General features: G+C 45.1%; 1 protein-coding gene across 2 annotated transcripts in view; it reads left to right on the top strand.

The window, feature by feature from the left end:
- LOC127003685 (uncharacterized) overlaps nucleotides 1–18607 on the top strand; it is a 32365-nt gene extending 13758 nt beyond the window's left edge. For both annotated transcript variants that reach the window (XM_050870612.1, XM_050870611.1), the window contains 7 exons: nucleotides 1871–2029; nucleotides 2915–3052; nucleotides 5426–5649; nucleotides 8008–8080; nucleotides 10479–10557; nucleotides 12580–12715; nucleotides 16762–18607. In XM_050870612.1, coding sequence (XP_050726569.1) covers nucleotides 1871–2029; nucleotides 2915–3052; nucleotides 5426–5649; nucleotides 8008–8080; nucleotides 10479–10557; nucleotides 12580–12715; nucleotides 16762–18214 — 2262 coding nt within the window. In that variant the 3' untranslated portion in view covers nucleotides 18215–18607. The remainder of the gene's footprint in view (nucleotides 1–1870; nucleotides 2030–2914; nucleotides 3053–5425; nucleotides 5650–8007; nucleotides 8081–10478; nucleotides 10558–12579; nucleotides 12716–16761) is intronic.
- The last annotated feature ends 1461 nt before the right edge of the window (nucleotides 18608–20068 follow it).

The following is a 20068-nucleotide window of genomic DNA, read 5'->3' as shown; positions in this document are numbered from 1 at the left end:
GGATATGCCCACAACTCCTACGAAAGCCTTGTCAAATGTGTGTTTCTTAGGTTCATGGTACAGAGGAAGGGTCACACTACCACCAGGGTCATAAAACTAACCCTGGATATGCCCACAACTCCTACGAAAGCCTTGTCAAATATGTGTTTCTTAGGTTCACGGTACAGAGGAAGGGTCACACTACCACCAGGGTCATAAAACTAACCCTGGATATGCCCACAACTCCTACGAAAGCCTTGTCAAATGTGTGTTTCTTAGGTTCATGTTACAGAGGAAGGGTCACACTACCACCAGGGTCATAAAACTAACCCTGGATATGCCCACAACTCCTACGAAAGCCTTGTCAAATGTGTGTTTCTTAGGTTCATGTTACAGAGGTAGGGTCACACTACCACCAGGGTTATAAAACTACTTCTCGAAATGCCCACAACTCCTAAGAAAGCCTTGTCAAATATGTGTTTCTTAGGTTCATGGTACAGAGGAAGGGTCACACTACCACCAGGGTCTTAAAACTACCCCTGGAAATGCCCACAACTCCTATGAAAGCCTTGTCAAATGTGTGTTTCTTAGGTCCATGGTACAGAGGAAGGGTCACACTACCACCAGGGCCATAAAACTAACCCTGGATATACCCACAACTCCTATGAAACCCTTGTCAAATGTGTGTTTCTTAGGTTCATGGTACAGAGGAAAGGTCACACTATCACCAGAGCCATAAAACTAACCCTGGATATGCCCCAAACTCCTACGAAAGCCTTGTCAAATGTGTGTTTCTTAGGTTCATGGTACAGAGGAAGGGTCACAATAAAACTAACCTTGGAAATGCCCACAACTCCTATGAAAGCCTTGTCAAATATGTGTTTCTTAGGTTCACGGCACAGAGGAAGGGTCACACTACCACCAGGGTCTTAAAACTACTCCTGGAAATGCCCACAACTCCTACGAAAGCCTTGTCAAATATGTGTTTCTTAGGTTCATGGTACAGAGGAAGGGTCACACTACCACCAGGGTCATAAAACTAACCTTGGAAATGCCCACAACTCTTATGAAAGCGTTGTCAAATGTGTGTTTCTTAGGTTCATGGTACAGAGGAAGGGTCACACTATCACCAGGGCCATAAAACTAACCCTGGATATGCCCCAAACTCTTACGAAAGCCTTGTCAAATATGCGTTTCTTAAGTTCACGGTACAGAGGAAGGATCACACTACCACCAGGGTCATAAAACTACCCCTGGAAATGCCCCAAACTCCTACGAAAGCCTTGTCAAATATGTGTTTCTTAGGTTCATGGTACAGAGGAAGGGTCACACTACCACCAGGGTCATAAAACTAACCTTGGAAATGCCCACAACTCCTATGAAAGCCTTGTCAAATACGTGTCCTTGGGCAGTGATATATCTTGTAACATGACCCTTACTGCCACCACCACCACCACCACCACCTCTATCCTCAACTCTCATATCACTCTTTTCCTTCTCCTCCCTGTCTCTATATATCTGTCCTCCCTCATTTCCTTTCTTTTTGCCTTTCCTCCCTCCCTCTTCTTTCTAGGGGCTTCGTGGTGCAGTGGTTAGCACACTCGGCTCACAACCAAGAGAGCCTGGGTTCGATTCCCAGGTGGAGTGGAAAAATTTGGGCGGCTTTTCCGATACCCTACGCCCCTGTCCACCCAGCAGTGTATGGGTACCAGGTTGTGTCCCGTCTCCTGGAGTCTGTTCCCTTCTCCTATAATTCCTTCCCCTTCTGCCTCTCTCCGGCATATGACCACAGATGTTGCGCCCACTAAACAAAACATTCGAACTTTTCCCTCCCTCTCCATCCATCCCCCACTCTTCTCTCATGACCCTCTCTCTCCTCTCCTTCCCTCAGGCGACACTGTCCGACCCTGGCCGCTCTGCCATGCTCAGTGTGGGGGACGGCACCAGTCTGGCCCAGCTCCTTTGTCAGGCCAAGGAGGAGAGCCGTGCGCTGAGGCAGGAGGCGGCGGAGCTCAGATGTAGACTCCACGACGCACAGGCCGACACAAAGGTAATTTACATAGATAGAAAGGGGAAGATGAAGGAAAGGAATAGATATAAGATGAAGAAGAAGAAGAAGAAGAAAAAGAAAAGGAGAATATGGAGAGAGAGAGAGAGAGAGAGAGAGAGAGAGAGAGAGAGAGAGAGAGAGACAGAGAGATTTACATAGATTTACATAGAAAATCAGACCACACAGACCCCATGGTCCAGACTAGGTGGTCAGTCCTTAAACCTTAGTGATTCTACATTAGTCAGATGGCTCCAAAACGTTGCATTTCAACTCTAGTTAATATTAAGTTGAAGGAAGTGACGGTCGAGCTTGTTTTTAAAGGAGTCAATCGTGTTACACTGGACCAGAGAGAGAGAGAGAGAGAGAGAGAGAGAGAGAGAGCATAGAAGGGAGGGAGGACGAGGATCAAAATTGAGACAGTGAAGGAAGGTTAAAAAGTTGTTCCAGTAAGTTCGGAAAAGTACATATCCTCAAAATCCTCATAGGCCTATTAGTTCCCGAGAAAACTATTTTTTTCCTCTCCCGTCAGAGTAGACTAACACATAAAAAGCGCTCAAAGCTCCTCATCTACGCTCAGGGGGCTTCGTGGTGCAGTGGTTAGCACACTCGGCTCACAACCAAGAGAGCCCGGGTTCAATTGCCGGGCGGAGTGGAAAAACTTGGGCGGCTTTTCTGATACCCTACACCCCTGTCCACCCAGCAGTGTACCAGGTATTAATCGGGGGTAGTGTTCCATCTCCTGGGGTCTGTTACCTTCTATAATTCCTTCCCCTTCTGCCTCTCTCCGGCATATGACCACAGATGTTGCGCCCACTAAACCAAATTTTACAACTTTACTGTGCATTCTTGTTCCTGTTCCCTCAGCTCACCGTCTCTGTCCTTCAGGTCCTGCGGGAGGAGGTGCAGCGGTGGCGGGGGGGCGGGGAGGGTCGGCGTGGCAGCCAGGCCAACACGGCACTCACCCAGCTGGCCCTGCAGGAACGGGAGCGCTTCATTTCGCAGATGGAGGAGCTGAGTGCTAAGGTAAGCTGGGGAGAGGAGGAGGAGGAGGAGGAGGAGGGGGGGGAAAGGAAGAGGAGGAGGAGGAGGAGGAAGGGAAGAGAAGAAATAGAGGAGGAAGAGAAAGAAAGGAGGAGGAGGAGGAGGAGGAGGAAGGGAAGAGAAGAAATAGAGGAGGAAGAGAAAGAAAGGAGGAGGAGGAGGAAGGGAAGAGAAGAAATAGAGGAGGAAGAGAAAGAAAGGAGGAGGAGGAGGAAGGGAAGAGAAGAAATAGAGGAGGAAGAGAAAGAAAGGAGGAGGAGGAGGAGGAGGAGGAAGGGAAGAGAAGAAATAGAGGAGGAAGAGAAAGAAAGGAGGAGGAGGAGGAGGAGGAAGGGAAGAGAAGAAATAGAGGAGGAAGAGAAAGAAAGGAGGAGGAGGAGGAGGAGGAGGAGGAAGGGAAGAGAAGAAATAGAGGAGGAAGAGAAAGAAAGGAGGAGGAGGAGGAGGAGGAAGAGAAAGAAAGGAGGAGGAGGAGGAGGAGGAAGGGAAGAGAAGAAATAGAGGAGGAAGAGAAAGAAAGGAGGAGGAGGAGGAGGAGGAGGAGGAGGAGGAAGGGAAGAAATAGAGGAGGAAGAGAAAGAAAGGAGGAGGAGGAGGAGGAGGAAGGGAAGAGAAGAAATAGAGGAGGAAGAGAAGGAAAGGAGGAGGAGGAGGAGGAGGAGGAGGAGGCTGTCACTTTTGGGTTCGGTAATTTATGAAAGAAATAGAAACATTTTTAAGGGAAACTAATATGGATGAGAGTGTATTTATATATTAATTTTCCTGCTGGCTTTCTTAACCAACACCTATGTACTACCTCCCTTTGTCCCTTAATTATTCCAGTAACCTCTGTCTATTCATGGGGGCTTCGTGGTGCAGTGGTTAGCACACTCAGCTCACAACCGAGAGAGCCCGGGTTCGATTCCCGGGCGGAGTGGAAAAATTTAGGCGGCTTTTCCGATACCCTACGCCCCTGTCCACCCAGCAGTGTACCAGGTATTAATCGGGGGTTGTGTCCCGTCTCCTGGGGTCTGTTCCCTTCTCCTGTAATTCCTTCCTCTTCTGTCTCTCTCCGGCATATGACCACAGATGTTGCACCCACTAAATCAAACTTTCCAACTGTTCCCTTCTCCTATAATTCCTTCCCCTCCTGTCTCTCTCCGGCATATGACCACAGATGTTGCACCCACTAAACCAAACTTTCCAACTGTTCCCTTCTCCTATAATTCCTTCCCCTTCTGTCTCTCTCCAGCATATGACCACAGATGTTGCACCCACTAAACAAAACTTTTCAACTGTTCCCTTCTCCTATAATTCCTTCCCCTTCTGTCTCTCTCTCCGGCATATGACCACAGATGTTGCGCCCACTAAACCAAACTTTCCAACTTTTTCCCTTCTCCTATAATTTCTTCCTCTTGTCTCTCTCCGGCATATGACCACAGATGTTGCGCCCACTTAACAAAACTTTCCAACTGTTCCCTTCTCTTATAATTCCTTCCTCTTCTGTCTCTCTCCGGCATATGACCACAGATGTTGCGCCCACTAAACCAAACTTTCCAACTGTTCCCTTCTCCTATAATTCCTTCCTCTTCTGTCTCTCTCCGGCATATGACCACAGATGTTGCACCCACTAAACCAAACTTTCCAACTGTTCCCTTCTCCTATAATTCCTTTCCCTTCTGTCTCTCTCCGGCATATGACCACAGATGTTGCACCCACTAAACCAAACTTTCCAACTGTTCCCTTCTCCTATAATTCCTTCCTCTTCTGTCTCTCTCCGGCATATGACCACAGATGTTGCGCCCACTAAACAAAACTTTCCAACTGTTCCCTTCTCCTATAATTCCTTCCCCTCCTGTCTCTCTCCGGCATATGACCACAGATGTTGCGCCCACTAAACCAAACTTTCCAACTTTTTCCCTTCTCCTATAATTTCTTCCTCTTGTCTCTCTCCGGCATATGACCACAGATGTTGCGCCCACTTAACAAAACTTTCCAAATGTTCCCTTCTCTTATAATTCCTTCCTCTTCTGTCTCTCTCCGGCATATGACCACAGATGTTTCGCCCACTAAACAAAACTTTCCAAATGTTCCCTTCTCTTATAAGTCCTTCCCCTTCTGTCTCTCTCTGGCATATGACCACAGATGTTTCGCCCACTAAACAAAACTTTCCAACTGTTCCCTTCTCCTATAATTCCTTCCCCTTCTGTCTCTCTCCGGCATATGACCACAGATGTTGCGCCCACTAAACAAAACTTTCGCTACACAGTAAACCCACAAATTTGGCCTGTCGCTGCTACACGGTTAATAACATTGACTTAAGTGCCTTTCCCCCATGCCACTAACCCCCTTTCCTTCCCCCGTCGTCCCCCACAGTGCCAGGCGTTGGAGGGGGATGTCCGGGGGCTGGTGGAGGAGAGGGAGGAGTTGGTTCGGGAGCTGGACGCCACACACCACAAGCTACATCGCCTCAACTATATCCTCAACACAATCCTCAGCAGCCCCCACTACACCACCACCACCACCACCAACACCAGCACCGCCACGCCCACCCCACCCAAACGCATCGTTGACCTCGACGCCATCATCACCGAAAACAGGTCAGAGGTCACGGCATGGCTTGTTCAGGAGTGTGGTGAAATCTGTTTGTCTAACACACACACACACACACACACACACACACACACACACACACCGGATAACTGGGGAAACCTACAATCTTCTTAGAATCATAAAAGCAGCATTCACATATTTAGATGAAGAAATGGTGCAGAAACTCATAACATGGATGATACGTCCAAGACTGGAATATGCAGCATTAGTGTGGTCACCAAGATTGAAGAAAGAAATTATAAAGTTGTAAAGAATACAAAGAGCAGCGACTAAATTACCGGAAACTCTGAGAGAACGTACTTATGAAGAAAGACTGGAGAAATTGGGACTAACAACACTGGAGAGCAGAAGAGAGAGAGGGGACCTAATAGCATTGTGCAGGATACAAGAGGGATTGGAGAAATTGAACAGGGAAGACCTAGTGGTACGTGACAGAAGTGTGACAAGAGGCAATGGTAAGAAACTGAAGAAGAGCGACTGTAGGAGAGACAATACAGTTTTCCATACAGAAGCATAACAACATGGAACGGACTTGACGAGGAGACTGTGTGTGCAAAAACGATTCATGAATTTATTAAAGCCAAACTGGATAATAAGCATTATGGAGACGGGACAGCACGAGCCTGGTACAGCTCTTTTCCTGTATTTCACAACTAGGTAAACACACACACACACACACACACACACACACACACACACACACACACACACACACAAGGCAGAGATCAACGCAGTGTTTTTATATTTGGTCAGATTTTTGTCAGAAACATACTAGGGATGCTAGAAACACAGGGCTGGATAGTGTTGGGGTTTACTGTATAAAGCATCCAAAGATATACAAAGAATTTTGCTTTACTTCTGTGAACTAAAGCAAAGGGCAACGCCTGTACACCCATCCGGGAGCGAGTTGTCTGTTGACCGTAACCGGCGTCACACTGGGCCTTTTTCTTCCCACTGCGTTGGCAGCAGCTTGGGCAACCGGCAACTCCAACTTTTCCTGGTGTGCGTCACACACGGCCAAGGTCGGTTGCCCGTATCCACATCCACAACGTAAACAAAGCACTTGCCCTGTATTGACATGGCGTCGTCTGCTAAAGTAAGGGCTTGTGCTGCCATTACCCAAGTTATGGACTTGTTGCTGCAGGTAAATGGAAGGAAGAAGCTGTTGTGGGTGTGGCGTGCCTGTGGTTCCTCCGTGCCAGTTCTCATTGTCACCACTGCGCGTGAGAGGCCAACCCACCCATCTTGACTCAACCACATAAACACGTGGATTGAGTAAACAAACACATGCACTCACACACACACACACACACACACACCAAGTTCATCATGAACCATGGCAGATGTTCCTTACAAACAAAAATGGCTTTGCCATTTCCTTGAGTGTATTAGAACTTATTTGTTGAGTGGTTCCTACAAACCAAGCACACCCAATGGCAAGAAGAGAGCAGTGTTAGAGACGACTGCTCTCTTCTTGCCAAGAGCTAGGAGGTTTGGTTCGTGTGAGCCACTCACCAAATACTGCCTAACACACTCAAGAAATGGTGAAGTCGTTTCTGTTTGTCAGAAACATCTGCCATGGTTCCTAATGAGTCTGGTGTGTGTGTGTGTGTGTGTTTGTTGTTACTCGATCCACGTTTTTATGTGGTCGGAGTCTAGATGGGTGGGTTGGCCGTGCAGTGGTGACAATGAGAACTTCTGGCACGGATGAACCACAGGCTCGCCACACGGGCACAATTTTGGCTTCAAGGACGGGAGGACAGGAGTGTTTACCCAAATATCATCACAGAACTGTGTGCTGTAAAGACAGGTGTTGTGTTCCTGAGCCAACATATAGCCTGCATGCAGTGATTCAAGGGTAAATTTATGGGAAATAGCATCTTGCCATTTTAAAAAAAAAACATAACTGTCTTGATGTGCATATGCAGGCCCGTAATTTTGGCAGATTTTTTATTTTTATTTTATTTTATTTTTTTGGGGGGTGGGGGGGGCAAGGGGGCATCATAGGTTCATGAGGTGGGGGAGCTGGCAAGCGAAGTGAGCATTGCCATGCTGTCGGGGGATGCGTGAGAACAGCTCTGTTTATCAGCAAGTCTTTGTTTGTTTACTTTTGCTTCTGAGCCTGTGGGAGGACAGCCAGGAACACAACACCGGGAGTCCTACAGTTTTCATAACCTGGAGAAAAAAAGTTTTTTGACCTGTGGTACCCCAGCACGGGGTGTTCTCTTATCTTGTTAATCAAGTAGTAAGCAAAGCAGCTCTGCCAGTCCACTTTATGGATCTCTTGCATCAGTGAACATGTCAAATGTAATATTTTGTAATGTGCTCGGGTTTGCCACCTCCAGGTACTTGCAGCAGAGGCTGAAGCAGGCTGAGGAAGACGTGGCCTTGGCCCGGAGCAACTCAGCAAAATACAAGGTCTGTGTTTGATCCTACCATTATAATTGTAACCATTTTGGGTGTTATTTGGGCAGGATGTTGTAAGAGTTCATTTACATTATTTCATTTTGTGATTAAAGAGCTGAATATAAGTTAACAAGTTTCTCTGTTACAAAATGGGTGCTTCGTGGTGCAGTGGTTAGCACACTCAGCTCACAACCGAGAGAGCCTGGGTTCAATTCCTGGGCGGAGTGGAAAAATTTGGGCAACTTTTCCAATACCCTACGCCCCTGTCCACCCAGCAGTGTACCAGGTATTAATCGGGGGTTGTGTCCCGTCTCCTGGGGTCTGTTCCCTTCTCCTATAATTCCTTCCCCTCCTGTCTCTCTCTGGCATATGACCACAGATGTTGCGCCCACTAAACAAAACTTTCCAACTTTCTCTGTTACAAAAGTTTGATGATGGGGGATCATAATGCCATTTTCTTTTATTTTTAGCCCAAACAGACAAAATGGTTATATTTGAAGCAGTTTCAATTCCATAGCCTGTCTATGAGAAATATGGATACTAACTATTATTATTATTATTATTATTATTATTATTATTTTTTTATTTTTTTTATTTTTTTTTTTTTACAACAAAGGAGGCAGCTCAAGGGCACAAAAAAAGGAAACAATAAAAAAAAAGCCCGCTACTCGCTGCTCCTAAAAAAGAATCCAAAGAGGTGGCCGAAAGAGAGGTCAGTTTCGGGAGGAGAGGTGTCCTGATACCCTCCTCTTGAAAGAGTTCAAGCTGTATGCAGGAAGAAATACAGATGAAGGAAGATTGTTCCAGAGTTTACCAGCGTGAGGGATGAAAGAGTGAAGATGCTGGTTAACTCTTGCATAAGGGGTTTGGACAGTATAGGGATGAAAGAGTGGAGATGCTGGTTAACTCTTGCATAAGGGGTTTGGACAGTATAGGGATGAAAGAGTGAAGATGCTGGTTAACTCTTGCATAAGGGGTTTGGACAGTATAGGGATGAAAGAGTGAAGATGCTGGTTAACTCTTGCATAAGGGGTTTGGACAGTATAGGGATGAAAGAGTGAAGATGCTGGTTAACTCTTGCATAAGGGTTTGGACAGTATAGGAATGAAAGAGTGAAGATGCTGGTTAACTCTTGCATATGGGGTTTGGACAGTATAGGGATGAAAGAGTGAAGATGCTGGTTAACTCTTGCATAAGGGGTTTGGACAGTATAGGGATGAAAGAGTGAAGATGCTGGTTAACTCTTGCATATGGGGTTTGGACAGTATAGGGATGAAAGAGTGAAGATGCTGGTTAACTCTTGCATAAGGGGTTTGGACAGTATAGGGATGAAAGAGTGAAGATGCTGGTTAACTCTTGCATATGGGGTTTGGACAGTATAGGGATGAAAGAGTGAAGATGCTGGTTAACTCTTGCATAAGGGGTTTGGACAGTATAGGGATGAAAGAGTGAAGATGCTGGTTAACTCTTGCATATGGGGTTTGGACAGTATAGGGATGAAAGAGTGAAGATGCTGGTTAACTCTTGCATATGGGGTTTGGACAGTATAGGGATGAAAGAGTGAAGATGCTGGTTAACTCTTGCATAAGGGGTTTGGACAGTATAGGGATGAAAGAGTGAAGATGCTGGTTAACTCTTGCATAAGGGGTTTGGACAGTATAGGGATGAAAGAGTGAAGATGCTGGTTAACTCTTGCATATGGGGTTTGGACAGTATAGGGATGAAAGAGTGAAGATGCTGGTTAACTCTTGCATAAGGGGTTTGGACAGTATAGGGATGAAAGAGTGAAGATGCTGGTTAACTCTTGCATAAGGGGTTTGGACAGTATAGGGATGAAAGAGTGAAGATGCTGGTTAACTCTTGCATAAGGGGTTTGGACAGTATAGGGATGAAAGAGTGAAGATGCTGGTTAACTCTTGCATATGGGGTTTGGACAGTATAGGGATGAAAGAGTGAAGATGCTGGTTAACTCTTGCATATGGGGTTTGGACAGTATAGGGATGAAAGAGTGAAGATGCTGGTTAACTCTTGCATAAGGGGTTTGGACAGTATAGGGATGAAAGAGTGAAGATGCTGGTTAACTCTTGCATAAGGGGTTTGGACAGTATAGGGATGAAAGAGTGAAGATGCTGGTTAACTCTTGCATATGGGGTTTGGACAGTATAGGGATGAAAGAGTGAAGATGCTGGTTAACTCTTGCATAAGGGGTTTGGACAGTATAGGGATGAAAGAGTGAAGATGCTGGTTAACTCTTGCATAAGGGGTTTGGACAGTATAAGGATGAGCATGAGTAGATTATGTTGACTCACCTACTAATTTTGTAATGTAGTTGAAAGGCATGCTCTGTTAATTCCTTCTTTTGGTATTTTCTATCTTTTCCATCTCATCTTCCTCCCATTCACCTTAACAGTCAGCCCTAGAGAGGTGCCGGACACAGGGCTCCTTCAAGCTGGGTACATCCGAGAACCTGATTGTCACCCCAAAGCAAGGTAAAGTTTGGCACTCCCCTCGTGTTCCCTCCTTTGCTGTTCTCTCATTATTAGTCATTGCATGCATTCATTCCCTTGTTATTGTCAAACCAAGCCTTTTGATTTTCAGTTATTTCCACTTTCAATGGGGGCTTCATGGTGCAGTGGTTAGCACACTCGGCTCACAACCGAGAGAGCCCGGGTTCGATTCCCGGGCAGAGTGGAAAAATTTGGGCGGCTTTTCCAATACCCTACACTCCTGTCCACCCAGCAGTGAATGGGTACCAGGTATTAATCGGGGGTTGTGTCCCATCTCCTGGGGCCTGTTCCCTTCTCCTGTAATTCCTTCCCCTTCTGTCTCTCTCCGGCATATGACCACAGATGTTGCGCCGACTAAACCAAACTTTCCAACTGTTCCCTTCTCCTATAATTCCTTCCCCTCCTGTCTCTCTCCGGCACATGACCACAGATGTTGCGCCCACTAAACCAAACTTTCCAACTGTTCCCGTCTCCTATAATTCCTTCCCCTCCTGTCTCTCTCCGGCACATGACCACAGATGTTGCGCCCACTAAACCAAACTTTCCAACTAGACAGGTTCAATTTCATGAATGTACTATATCATATTGGCACTCACCACAAGTGCCAAGTCTGTTACACTCATCCATCAGTCTATTGGTTAACCAGCCTGTGTCTGTTGAATTTGAATTTATCCAACTTAAACCCATCACTACATATCCTATCCGGCTCTCTTACCACCAGAACCTTATTAACATCACCTGTATCAAAGCATTTCATTCACTTATTTACTTGCATCATGTTTCCTACCACCCTTTGCCCTTCTAGAGAATGTAGATTTATATGTTTAAGTCTAGCCTTGTGTGGTAAGTTGCTTAACCCGGTAGCAGCGTCGGGCCAAATTTGTGGCTTTACTGTGTAGCAGCGACGGGCCAAATTTGTGGCTTTACCGTGTAGCAGCGACGGGCCAAATTTGTGGCTTTACCGTGTAGCAGCGACGGGCCAAATTTGTGCCATGATACATAATCTCATCACAAATGCTTTGATATATATTATGAAATGGTTTGTGTGAGGGTGATTTTTTCTCATTTTTCTCGCTGGGAGGGACCGTTAATAAACATGATCCCCGCTGCTACCACCAACACCGGGTTAAGCTGCATCGTTTCTTGAATCATGTCATTGTTTTTTCCCCACTGTTTTGTGATGCCTGCCTCCCCATGCAATGCTCTCTGCCTAACACTCTCACTCCACTCCTCCATGCTTGCACAGCACAACACCAAGGTAGGTTTTGAAGGCATTTGACCTACAGGCTTTTGCACCTTTCAAACAAAGCATTTGTATCTCAACAATTCTTTTAAAAAATTTCTGTCTCTTTCCCTCAAGTTTGTGCTCATTAGGACCATTTTGAGTGTTTTATTGCTACCATATGTTGACCCCTTTCTCGACCCATGGCTTTGTCTCCCTGTCTTCTCACAACCGAGAGAGCCCGGGTTCGATTCCCGGGCGGAGTGGAAAAATTTGGGCGACTTTTCCGATACAGGTAACTTTCGATTTACGCAAGTATTGTGTCCTTGAAGAGGTCATGTAAATCAAAAACAATGTAAATCAAACAAGAGGCAGGTTTGTACCTTTATTGTCTACTGTATCACTCTGACTCCTCTCCCTCTCGTGGTTCCTCTTCTAGCTGCCCTTCCCCTCGTGGTAGTACATCAGCGAGGGTGTTGTTGTTGAGTAGCGTGGCAGCGTGGGTACTGTATTGTTGTTCAAGTGGCGTGCAGGAAGATTTATTTGGATTTTGGACCCCACGTTATTTAAAACGCGTAAACCAAACTCACATAAATCGAGAGTTACCCGTACCCTACGCCCCTGTCCACCCAGCAGTGTACCAGGTATTAATCGGGGGTTGTGTCCCGTCTCCTGGGGTCTGTTCCCTTCTCCTATAATTCCTTCCCCTTCTGTCTCTCTCCGGCATATGACCACAGATGTTGCGCCCACTAAACCAAACATTGTCTCCTTGTCTGTGGCAGTGAGTGAGCTTCTCCAGGAGTACCGTGGAGAGATGGGCGGCTCGGCTGAGAATGACCTGCGCTCGCTCTGTGTGGCACTGGTGGATGCTCTTGGCCAGCGGTCCAGGGCACTCCGCACCCAGCGCTCTGCCAACAGGTGAGTGTAACAAATAACTTTCGATGCTAGCAATACTTACAGGTCTACAGATGCCATTGTTACTGTTACTACTACACTCAACTCCTATTGGCCTCTTGCAGACTCCTTATGTTCTTATTTCCATAACTAATAGGATGATGAGCACCTGTCAGGAAAACACAAAAGTACAGGAATTAAGGCCAGTCTTAGGGCCGCTTTCACAGTCACTTCGTTTGTTTTGATCGTTACCAATGGCGGCGATCGACGCTATAGTTTTCCACGTGAAACTGACCTATGGGGTAGTGGCGGCTGCAGAGGAAGCGAGAGGTGTTGGGAGTGTGTGGCAAGGTGCGGGGGCTAGGCTAACCACGCAGCCGCCACTACCCCTTCTGCCAGTTTTACGTGGAAATATTATAGCGGCGATAACAGCCATTGGTAACGATCAAAACAAACAAAACGACTGTGAAAGCGGCCCTTACAGTCCAATACAGGAAGTTCGTAAGCTCCCTAACCACACAAAATACAACGAAATTCCTTCTAGTTCTAGTGTTTGTCGTTGATACAAAAAGGAGTGAATTTCAGAAAACCACACAGGAAATTTCTTTAATAGTATATCTGGTTTTGAGTGGAAATAACGGATCATTGTGGTGGATATATGGATTGGTTTGGGCGCTTACAACAATGACTGGGGTGGACTGTCAAACTGGCCATTAGAAATCACTACTGTCCAGGGACCACTGCCATTCCCAGACTTTTACAGGGGGCTTCGTGGTGCAGTGGTTAGCACACTCGGCTCACAACCGAGAGAGCCGAGGTTCGATTCCCGGGCGAAGTGGAAAAAATTTGGGCAGCTTCTCCGATACCTTACGTATGTAGAACTGTTCTGAAGTTATGCAACAGTAAGATGAGGTCATGATCACACATTCAGCGTCCACACTGGCACGGGGCAACTGAATCAGAATCCAGCCAATGTGTCACAGCCTGGGAACCCTGTACTATACACTGCGATTAAACGTCCGCCCAGCAGGAAGCTACGAATATGAATGAGAATACTTTGATTTCTATTAATATTTATTCGAATATGAATACACCCAAATACGGTTATCATCATCATCATTGTTTAACGTCCATTTCTTCCCAATGGTGGTGGGGGGATATGAGCCTCCTCCACTGTTGCCGGTCCATAGCCATTTCTTCCGTGATGTTCAGCCTCCTCATATCTTCCTCACCTTTACCTTTCTCCACATCTTCCTTGGCCTTCCTGCTGGTCTTCTGCCTCAAAGTTCAGTGCTCATCTCAGGATGTGTTCTTCTCCTCTTATCCTCACATGTACAAACCACCTTAATCTGCTCTTACTCAGCAAATACAGTATTCAAACGCATTTGAATACGAACACTGAATACAAATATACTCCATCCCTGGTGTGATGAGTGGTATGGCTGGCTGGGTGTGATGAGGTGTGGCTGGGTTCAGTGTAGCTAGGTGTCAAGTATGGTGTGGCTGGGTGTGATGTGGTCAGGGCTAAACCTAAGAATTTTTTAGTGGGTGGGCACTGATTTATTATTTTTTTTGTGTGTGTGTGTTTTTTGTTACTGAGTTAGTCATCGCATATTAAAGATCATACGTGTATAATGTACACTTATTTCAGCTTTATGTATAATTTATAAATAATTGTACATACATAATGAAAATATTATTTGATAAAACTTTTTAAGTTATCTTTTACTTAATTCACGGCAGACATTAATAAGCTTCATTTTTTCTAATGTGACATTTTATGATTAAGTGTTGACTTGATTATTACACCTTAGTAATGGACAGCTTACCATGAAAAGTGTGTGTGTGGAGGATACTCTATCCCCTCAGTCTGAAAGGTGAGGGGGACATGTCCCCCCCACAATTGACACCCATGAATTATCAGGGCTATTACACAAGTAGACTGTAGGGCAGTGGTTTTCAAACTATTTAGTATGACGGCACACTAACAAACAATTAATATTTTTGCAGCACACCTGCCCTTTAATGTGTTTATATATATGTGTGTGTGTGTGTGTGTGTGTGTGTGTGTGTGTGTATATATATATATATATATATATATATATATATATATATATATATATATATATATATATATATACATATATATATATATATATATATATATATATATATATATATATATATATATATATACACACAGTAGAGCCCCACTTAGCGCGAGATCAATTAGTGCGAACCGCAATTAGCGCGAGCCACCATCTACCAAGAAAAAAAATAATTAGTGCGAAAGCCTCAGTTAGTGCGAGCAGCTACCACGACTGAATTTTGAAAATTGCGCCAAGCCACCATGATGCGCGGTGGCCTGGGTGGCCTGCCTCACACCACAACACAGCCCCCCACCACCACTTCCCACACGGTCCCAGTCTCTCATGCTCCCTAACGTCGTCCTGCCCCCCCTGGCCCCCTTCGGAGGCTGCCCGCCTCACCTGCCGCATCCCGCTGGGGGCGGTGCACAGCTCGCCGCCCGTGTGTGGTGCCGCAGCAGCCACTGCCACACTCCGTGTCCCAGCCCCGCCGCCGCCTCCATCGCCATCCTTGGGGAGTCGCCACGGGCGTGAGCTTCGCTGTGTCAGCCCTGCGGGGCGCCACTATTACCTGCCGCGGCGGGGCAGATGAGACAAGGCATCACTATTGATTGAGTGGCCACCGTCACTGTAACACACTCGATAATAATGAGTGTGATGTCTGCCTGGCCGGGCACAACACCCACACACGCCCACACCCTGCCCGCTGAACCTTTGCTGGGGCCGAACTCTTGTCACACCCACTTGCCGACACCTTGGGCCGCAAGAGTCACTATCACAGCTCGATAACTGATGATTGCGTATTTTGAGTGATTATCAAACCAAAAAGTCAGACCCACGTGTGCACCAAATAACTTTTTTCATATTGGTTACTTTATTCAATTAGCGCGAATTCAGTTAGCGCGACCGCGTTCATCCACCTAATTTTCGCACTAAATGGGGCTCTACTATATCTATCTATCTATCTATCTATATCTATATCTATCTATATCTATATCTATATCTATCTATCTATCTATCTATCTATCTATCTATCTATATATATATATATATATATATATATTTATATATATATATATATATATATATATATATATATATATATATATATAACTCATATTATATTTAGTCACCCTTGATAAATATAACTTACAATTTACAATAGTTTCATTATATTATGAACACAAATCAAAATCCCACCCAAATTTTTGCGGCACACCAAGGAGATAATGGCGGCACACTTTGAGAATCACTGGTGTCGGCTATATAGCGAGCTGACTGATGAAAATCAAGGACACTATAATGATAGCTAGTCACATGACTTTTATGGTCTTTACTTGTCCAACTGCAAACACCGTCTGAACAACACTCAGACGTCAGAATCTGGACCTAGTATAAAATGATCACATTCCTTGTGACACATGCACACACATTATAATTATATTATATATGTATGTACATATGCATACGTATACGTGTGTGTGTATTTACCTAGTTGTAGTTTTACAGGGCCTGGGCTTGTGTGTGTGTGTGTGTGTGTGTGTGTGTGTGTGTGTGTGTGTAGTGAGTGAGATTCGTGCATATGGCAGCGTAATGTCAAGGTAGAGCTACGTAGTAAAATGACACAAACACACACACCCCAGAGTCATTCCCCCCATTTTTTCTTTTTTTACCTTTTGGGTGAAATCAATTTAGTGGGTGGGCAATTTATTTTTGTAGGTGGGTAGTCGCCCACCCAGTTACGTTTAGGCCCGTGTGTGGTGTGGTGTAGCTGGGTGTAGCAAGGTGTGGTGTGGCAAGTTGTGATGTTTGGTGAGGTGTGGCTGGGTGTGATGTGTGGGTCGTTGCACATTGAGAGTACGTTCCTGTGAAGACAATTTGATGAGCCAGGGTTTGGTAGTCAGCTACTGTGACTTTACTATGACCTACTTCTGTTACTAACTACTAGTACCACCGTCCCCTAATCGTACCACACTTTTGCAGAGTCTTGGTCGACCGGGTTAATGAGTTGGAGCGGCGATTGGTGGACAATAGTGGGCAAGGCGGCCAGACAGGAGATGCAGCGCCCCTCACAGACCTACCACTGGCCGCACGAGAGCTGATGGAAGGGTACACGCCTCCTGCCGGCATAGGGGGGTTGTCTTACGTGAAGGAGGAGGATGCTTCACGTGACCCCAGGCTGGCGAAGTTCCTAGGGCCGCTCACTGCTCCCCAGCCTCCTTCACACACCAGGGACGCCGGTGATGGGGAAGTGCAGATGAATGGGGTAAACGGGAATGAGATAAATGTGATCGCTGAGACTGAAAGGGAAAGCGTGGATTTGAATCTGACACACGTTCACAGTGGAATGAGTGTGGATGAGATAAGTAGTAGTGAGGAAGAGATTGAAGAGAATGACCTACAAGAGGAAGATGAGAGGGATATGAAGGAGAGTAGCCCGCTCCTTCCCAATTTGCAGTGTTCCCAAGCTTCCGCAGATGACACCCTTGAGGAAATAGTGCCTCTGGACCAGTTGGACGCCTATATAAAGGAAATGCACTTGAACAGACGGTGCACAGCCACTCAGAAGGGGAGGAAAGAGACGAAGAAAGGCAAGGAGGAGGAAGAGAAAAAGCGGGAAAAGAAGGGAAAAGAGGAGGAAAAACGATGTGGAAAGGAAAGGAAAGAAAGGGAAGTGGAGAAGGAAGTTGTCGAGAGAGGAAGAACAGAAACGGAGATGCAGAAGAGAGTGGACAAGAGAGAGCGGAAGGAAATAAGAAGCCAGAGAGAAGCGGATGGAAAGAAAAGTGCCGGAACGGAAGCGCAGGAAGAAACGGCAGGAACAAAAGAACAGAGGGAAGTCGAGAGAACGCAAGAAAATAACACGTCAACCGCAGGGAAAGAAACCAAGATGACGGCGGACTCCTCCACCACCTCGGTAGACAGAACGGAAGCGCAGGAAGAAACGGCAGGAACGAAAGAACCGAGGGAAGCTGAAAATAACGCATTGACCACAGAGATGACGGCAGACTCCTCCACCACCTCGGTCGACGATCTAGACAAAAAAATTAACGAAAAGGATTATGACGAGAGCTTTGACGAAGAAACCAATATTACGGCAAACTCCTTCACCACCTCGGTAGACGATATAGACGACAAAAAGGATTACGATGATGACGAGAGCTTTGACCTCGACCTCAGCGACTATGACAGTGACAATGACAAGCTTGACCTGGCGCTGGAGGAGTGGAGAAACGACTGCGGGGGAGGGAAACTTGTAGGCGAACCGAGCTCTCCAGCGAAGGGAAGGAAGAAGGAGCGATTTAGACTGTGGAGGAAGGAGCCAAAGGATAGCGGTGATGACGTTGAGCTGCCGTCCGCCCTACAGGCCCTGCTGGACAAAGCCGCCGCCTCCGTGGACACTAGCGGTGACGGCAACGCTGGCTGGACAATGTAAACACCCGCACCTCTACCTCAAGTTCAGGACAATATTACCACATGATTCAGTTATTATACAGAGGAATAACAGACACCAGAAGACCTGTCGGTATATGGCGAGGGTGTCTGTTTACTACCGCTACAGGACAGAATAGATGAAGGCTCCTCCCCACCCACCTCTCCGTGCCAGCAGGAAATAGTTAGAAGAGAACACCATGTGCCTTTAAGGAAGAAAGGGACATGGAAATTTTACAGTAAAGAGAGAAATAAGAGGAAATTACTACCCTTAACTTACGCTACTGGTGACCTAAGCTGTGGGGGAAACTATGTCTTCAGGTTGTACTCGTGCTGCCTGAGACAAATGAAAGAGGGTCAGTAAACACTGTATGTTGTTGAATAAAAAAATTAAAAAGATATAAAAATGCTCCAGTATCCTGTTAAGCTTACTGTTATGATTATTTTTATTAGTTTTCATATTACTGCTGTTCTTATTGTTTTATTATTATTATAGTCAACCCTTAGTGCAATGAACCTCAACAGTACATAATCAGCTGCCCAAGACCTGTATAGCACATTGCCGACACTCTTCTCTTCTCGCTGATATAAGGTAACCTGCTGGAGCCAGACACTGACACACTGCACAGAACCACTAAGCTACCTCTTGAGGCCTCCTGTCCACACCAGGACACTTAAGAAATATTGTTCCCAAACTGCTTCCCAAGCGTTTCTGATTGTTTGGAAACAACGATTGGGAAACAATTTTAAGATATTTGTTTACCATCCAGAATGGGAAACACTGAGAGGGAGGGAGTGTGTGTTTTGTGACAATTAATATTACACACACACACACACACACACACACACCTAAGGAAAAAATAGAAAGACTGAAATAAGATAATTGAAGATCCCAAAGACATGTCTGAGCTACTAAACAAGAAGTTTCAAAAAGTTTTTACAAAAGAATCAAAATTTAATGAATCACAAGATGACAAGATGAATGTTCAAATGGAGGAAGTAATAGTAACTATATATATATATATATATATATATATATATATATATATATATATATATATATATATATATATATATATATATATATATATATATATATATATATATATATACACACACACACACACAGTCAAGTCGCGTATGACGCAGATTCATAAGGCGCGGTTTCCTATTACGCAGTATGTATGTATATATATGTACGTAAACATACATATATATACATACATATTTTGTATCAAAATAAAGCAAATTAAATGTATTATTCATAAATGGGAAGAAATAGGGTTGAATACTAAATAAAATAAAAAATAACGTATAATAAGGCAATTAATATAGGTTGATTTATATAGTGAAATGATTATATAAAAATAGTAACTTTTTATATAGATATCTAAAAATGCTTTTAATACAAGATAGTCAACATATTGGAGTGTTCATATATGAATGTTTATGCAGATATATTAATTTTTGTGGCGTGAGGAAGGTTTTTCATCGCGGCGCGTGAAATGAGTCAGATTCGGCGAATGTTCGTCGTGACTTCTGGTCAAGCTCGAGCAAAAACTACTGAAGCTGGGAAGGCGTGTTTGGTGGCAAATGAAAGCTCTATTAATACAGATTAATAATCAGAAAAAAAAGTGGAAAGCACTAAATAAATAAAGTTATAAGCAAAAAACTAGGACGTGTCCAAATTGCAGCAAAAGGGCCGAAAAACGGGCTATTTTGTGACGGCTCGACAACAAACTTGGAATTGAGCTATCAAAAAATCCTTCGAGCTGGTCAAACAACATTGCCAAGAGGGGCTACATGCCAAAGTACAGCCTTCTAGAGGCAATAACAAGGCCACACTAGACAAAAACAA

The sequence above is a fragment of the Eriocheir sinensis genome, chromosome 26 (genome assembly GCF_024679095.1).
Source record: "Eriocheir sinensis breed Jianghai 21 chromosome 26, ASM2467909v1, whole genome shotgun sequence".
In the NCBI taxonomy this organism is placed as follows: Eukaryota; Metazoa; Arthropoda; class Malacostraca; order Decapoda; family Varunidae; genus Eriocheir; species Eriocheir sinensis.
The sequence above is the reverse complement of the archived record's forward strand: the minus strand, read 5'-3'. Positions and strand labels throughout refer to the sequence as shown.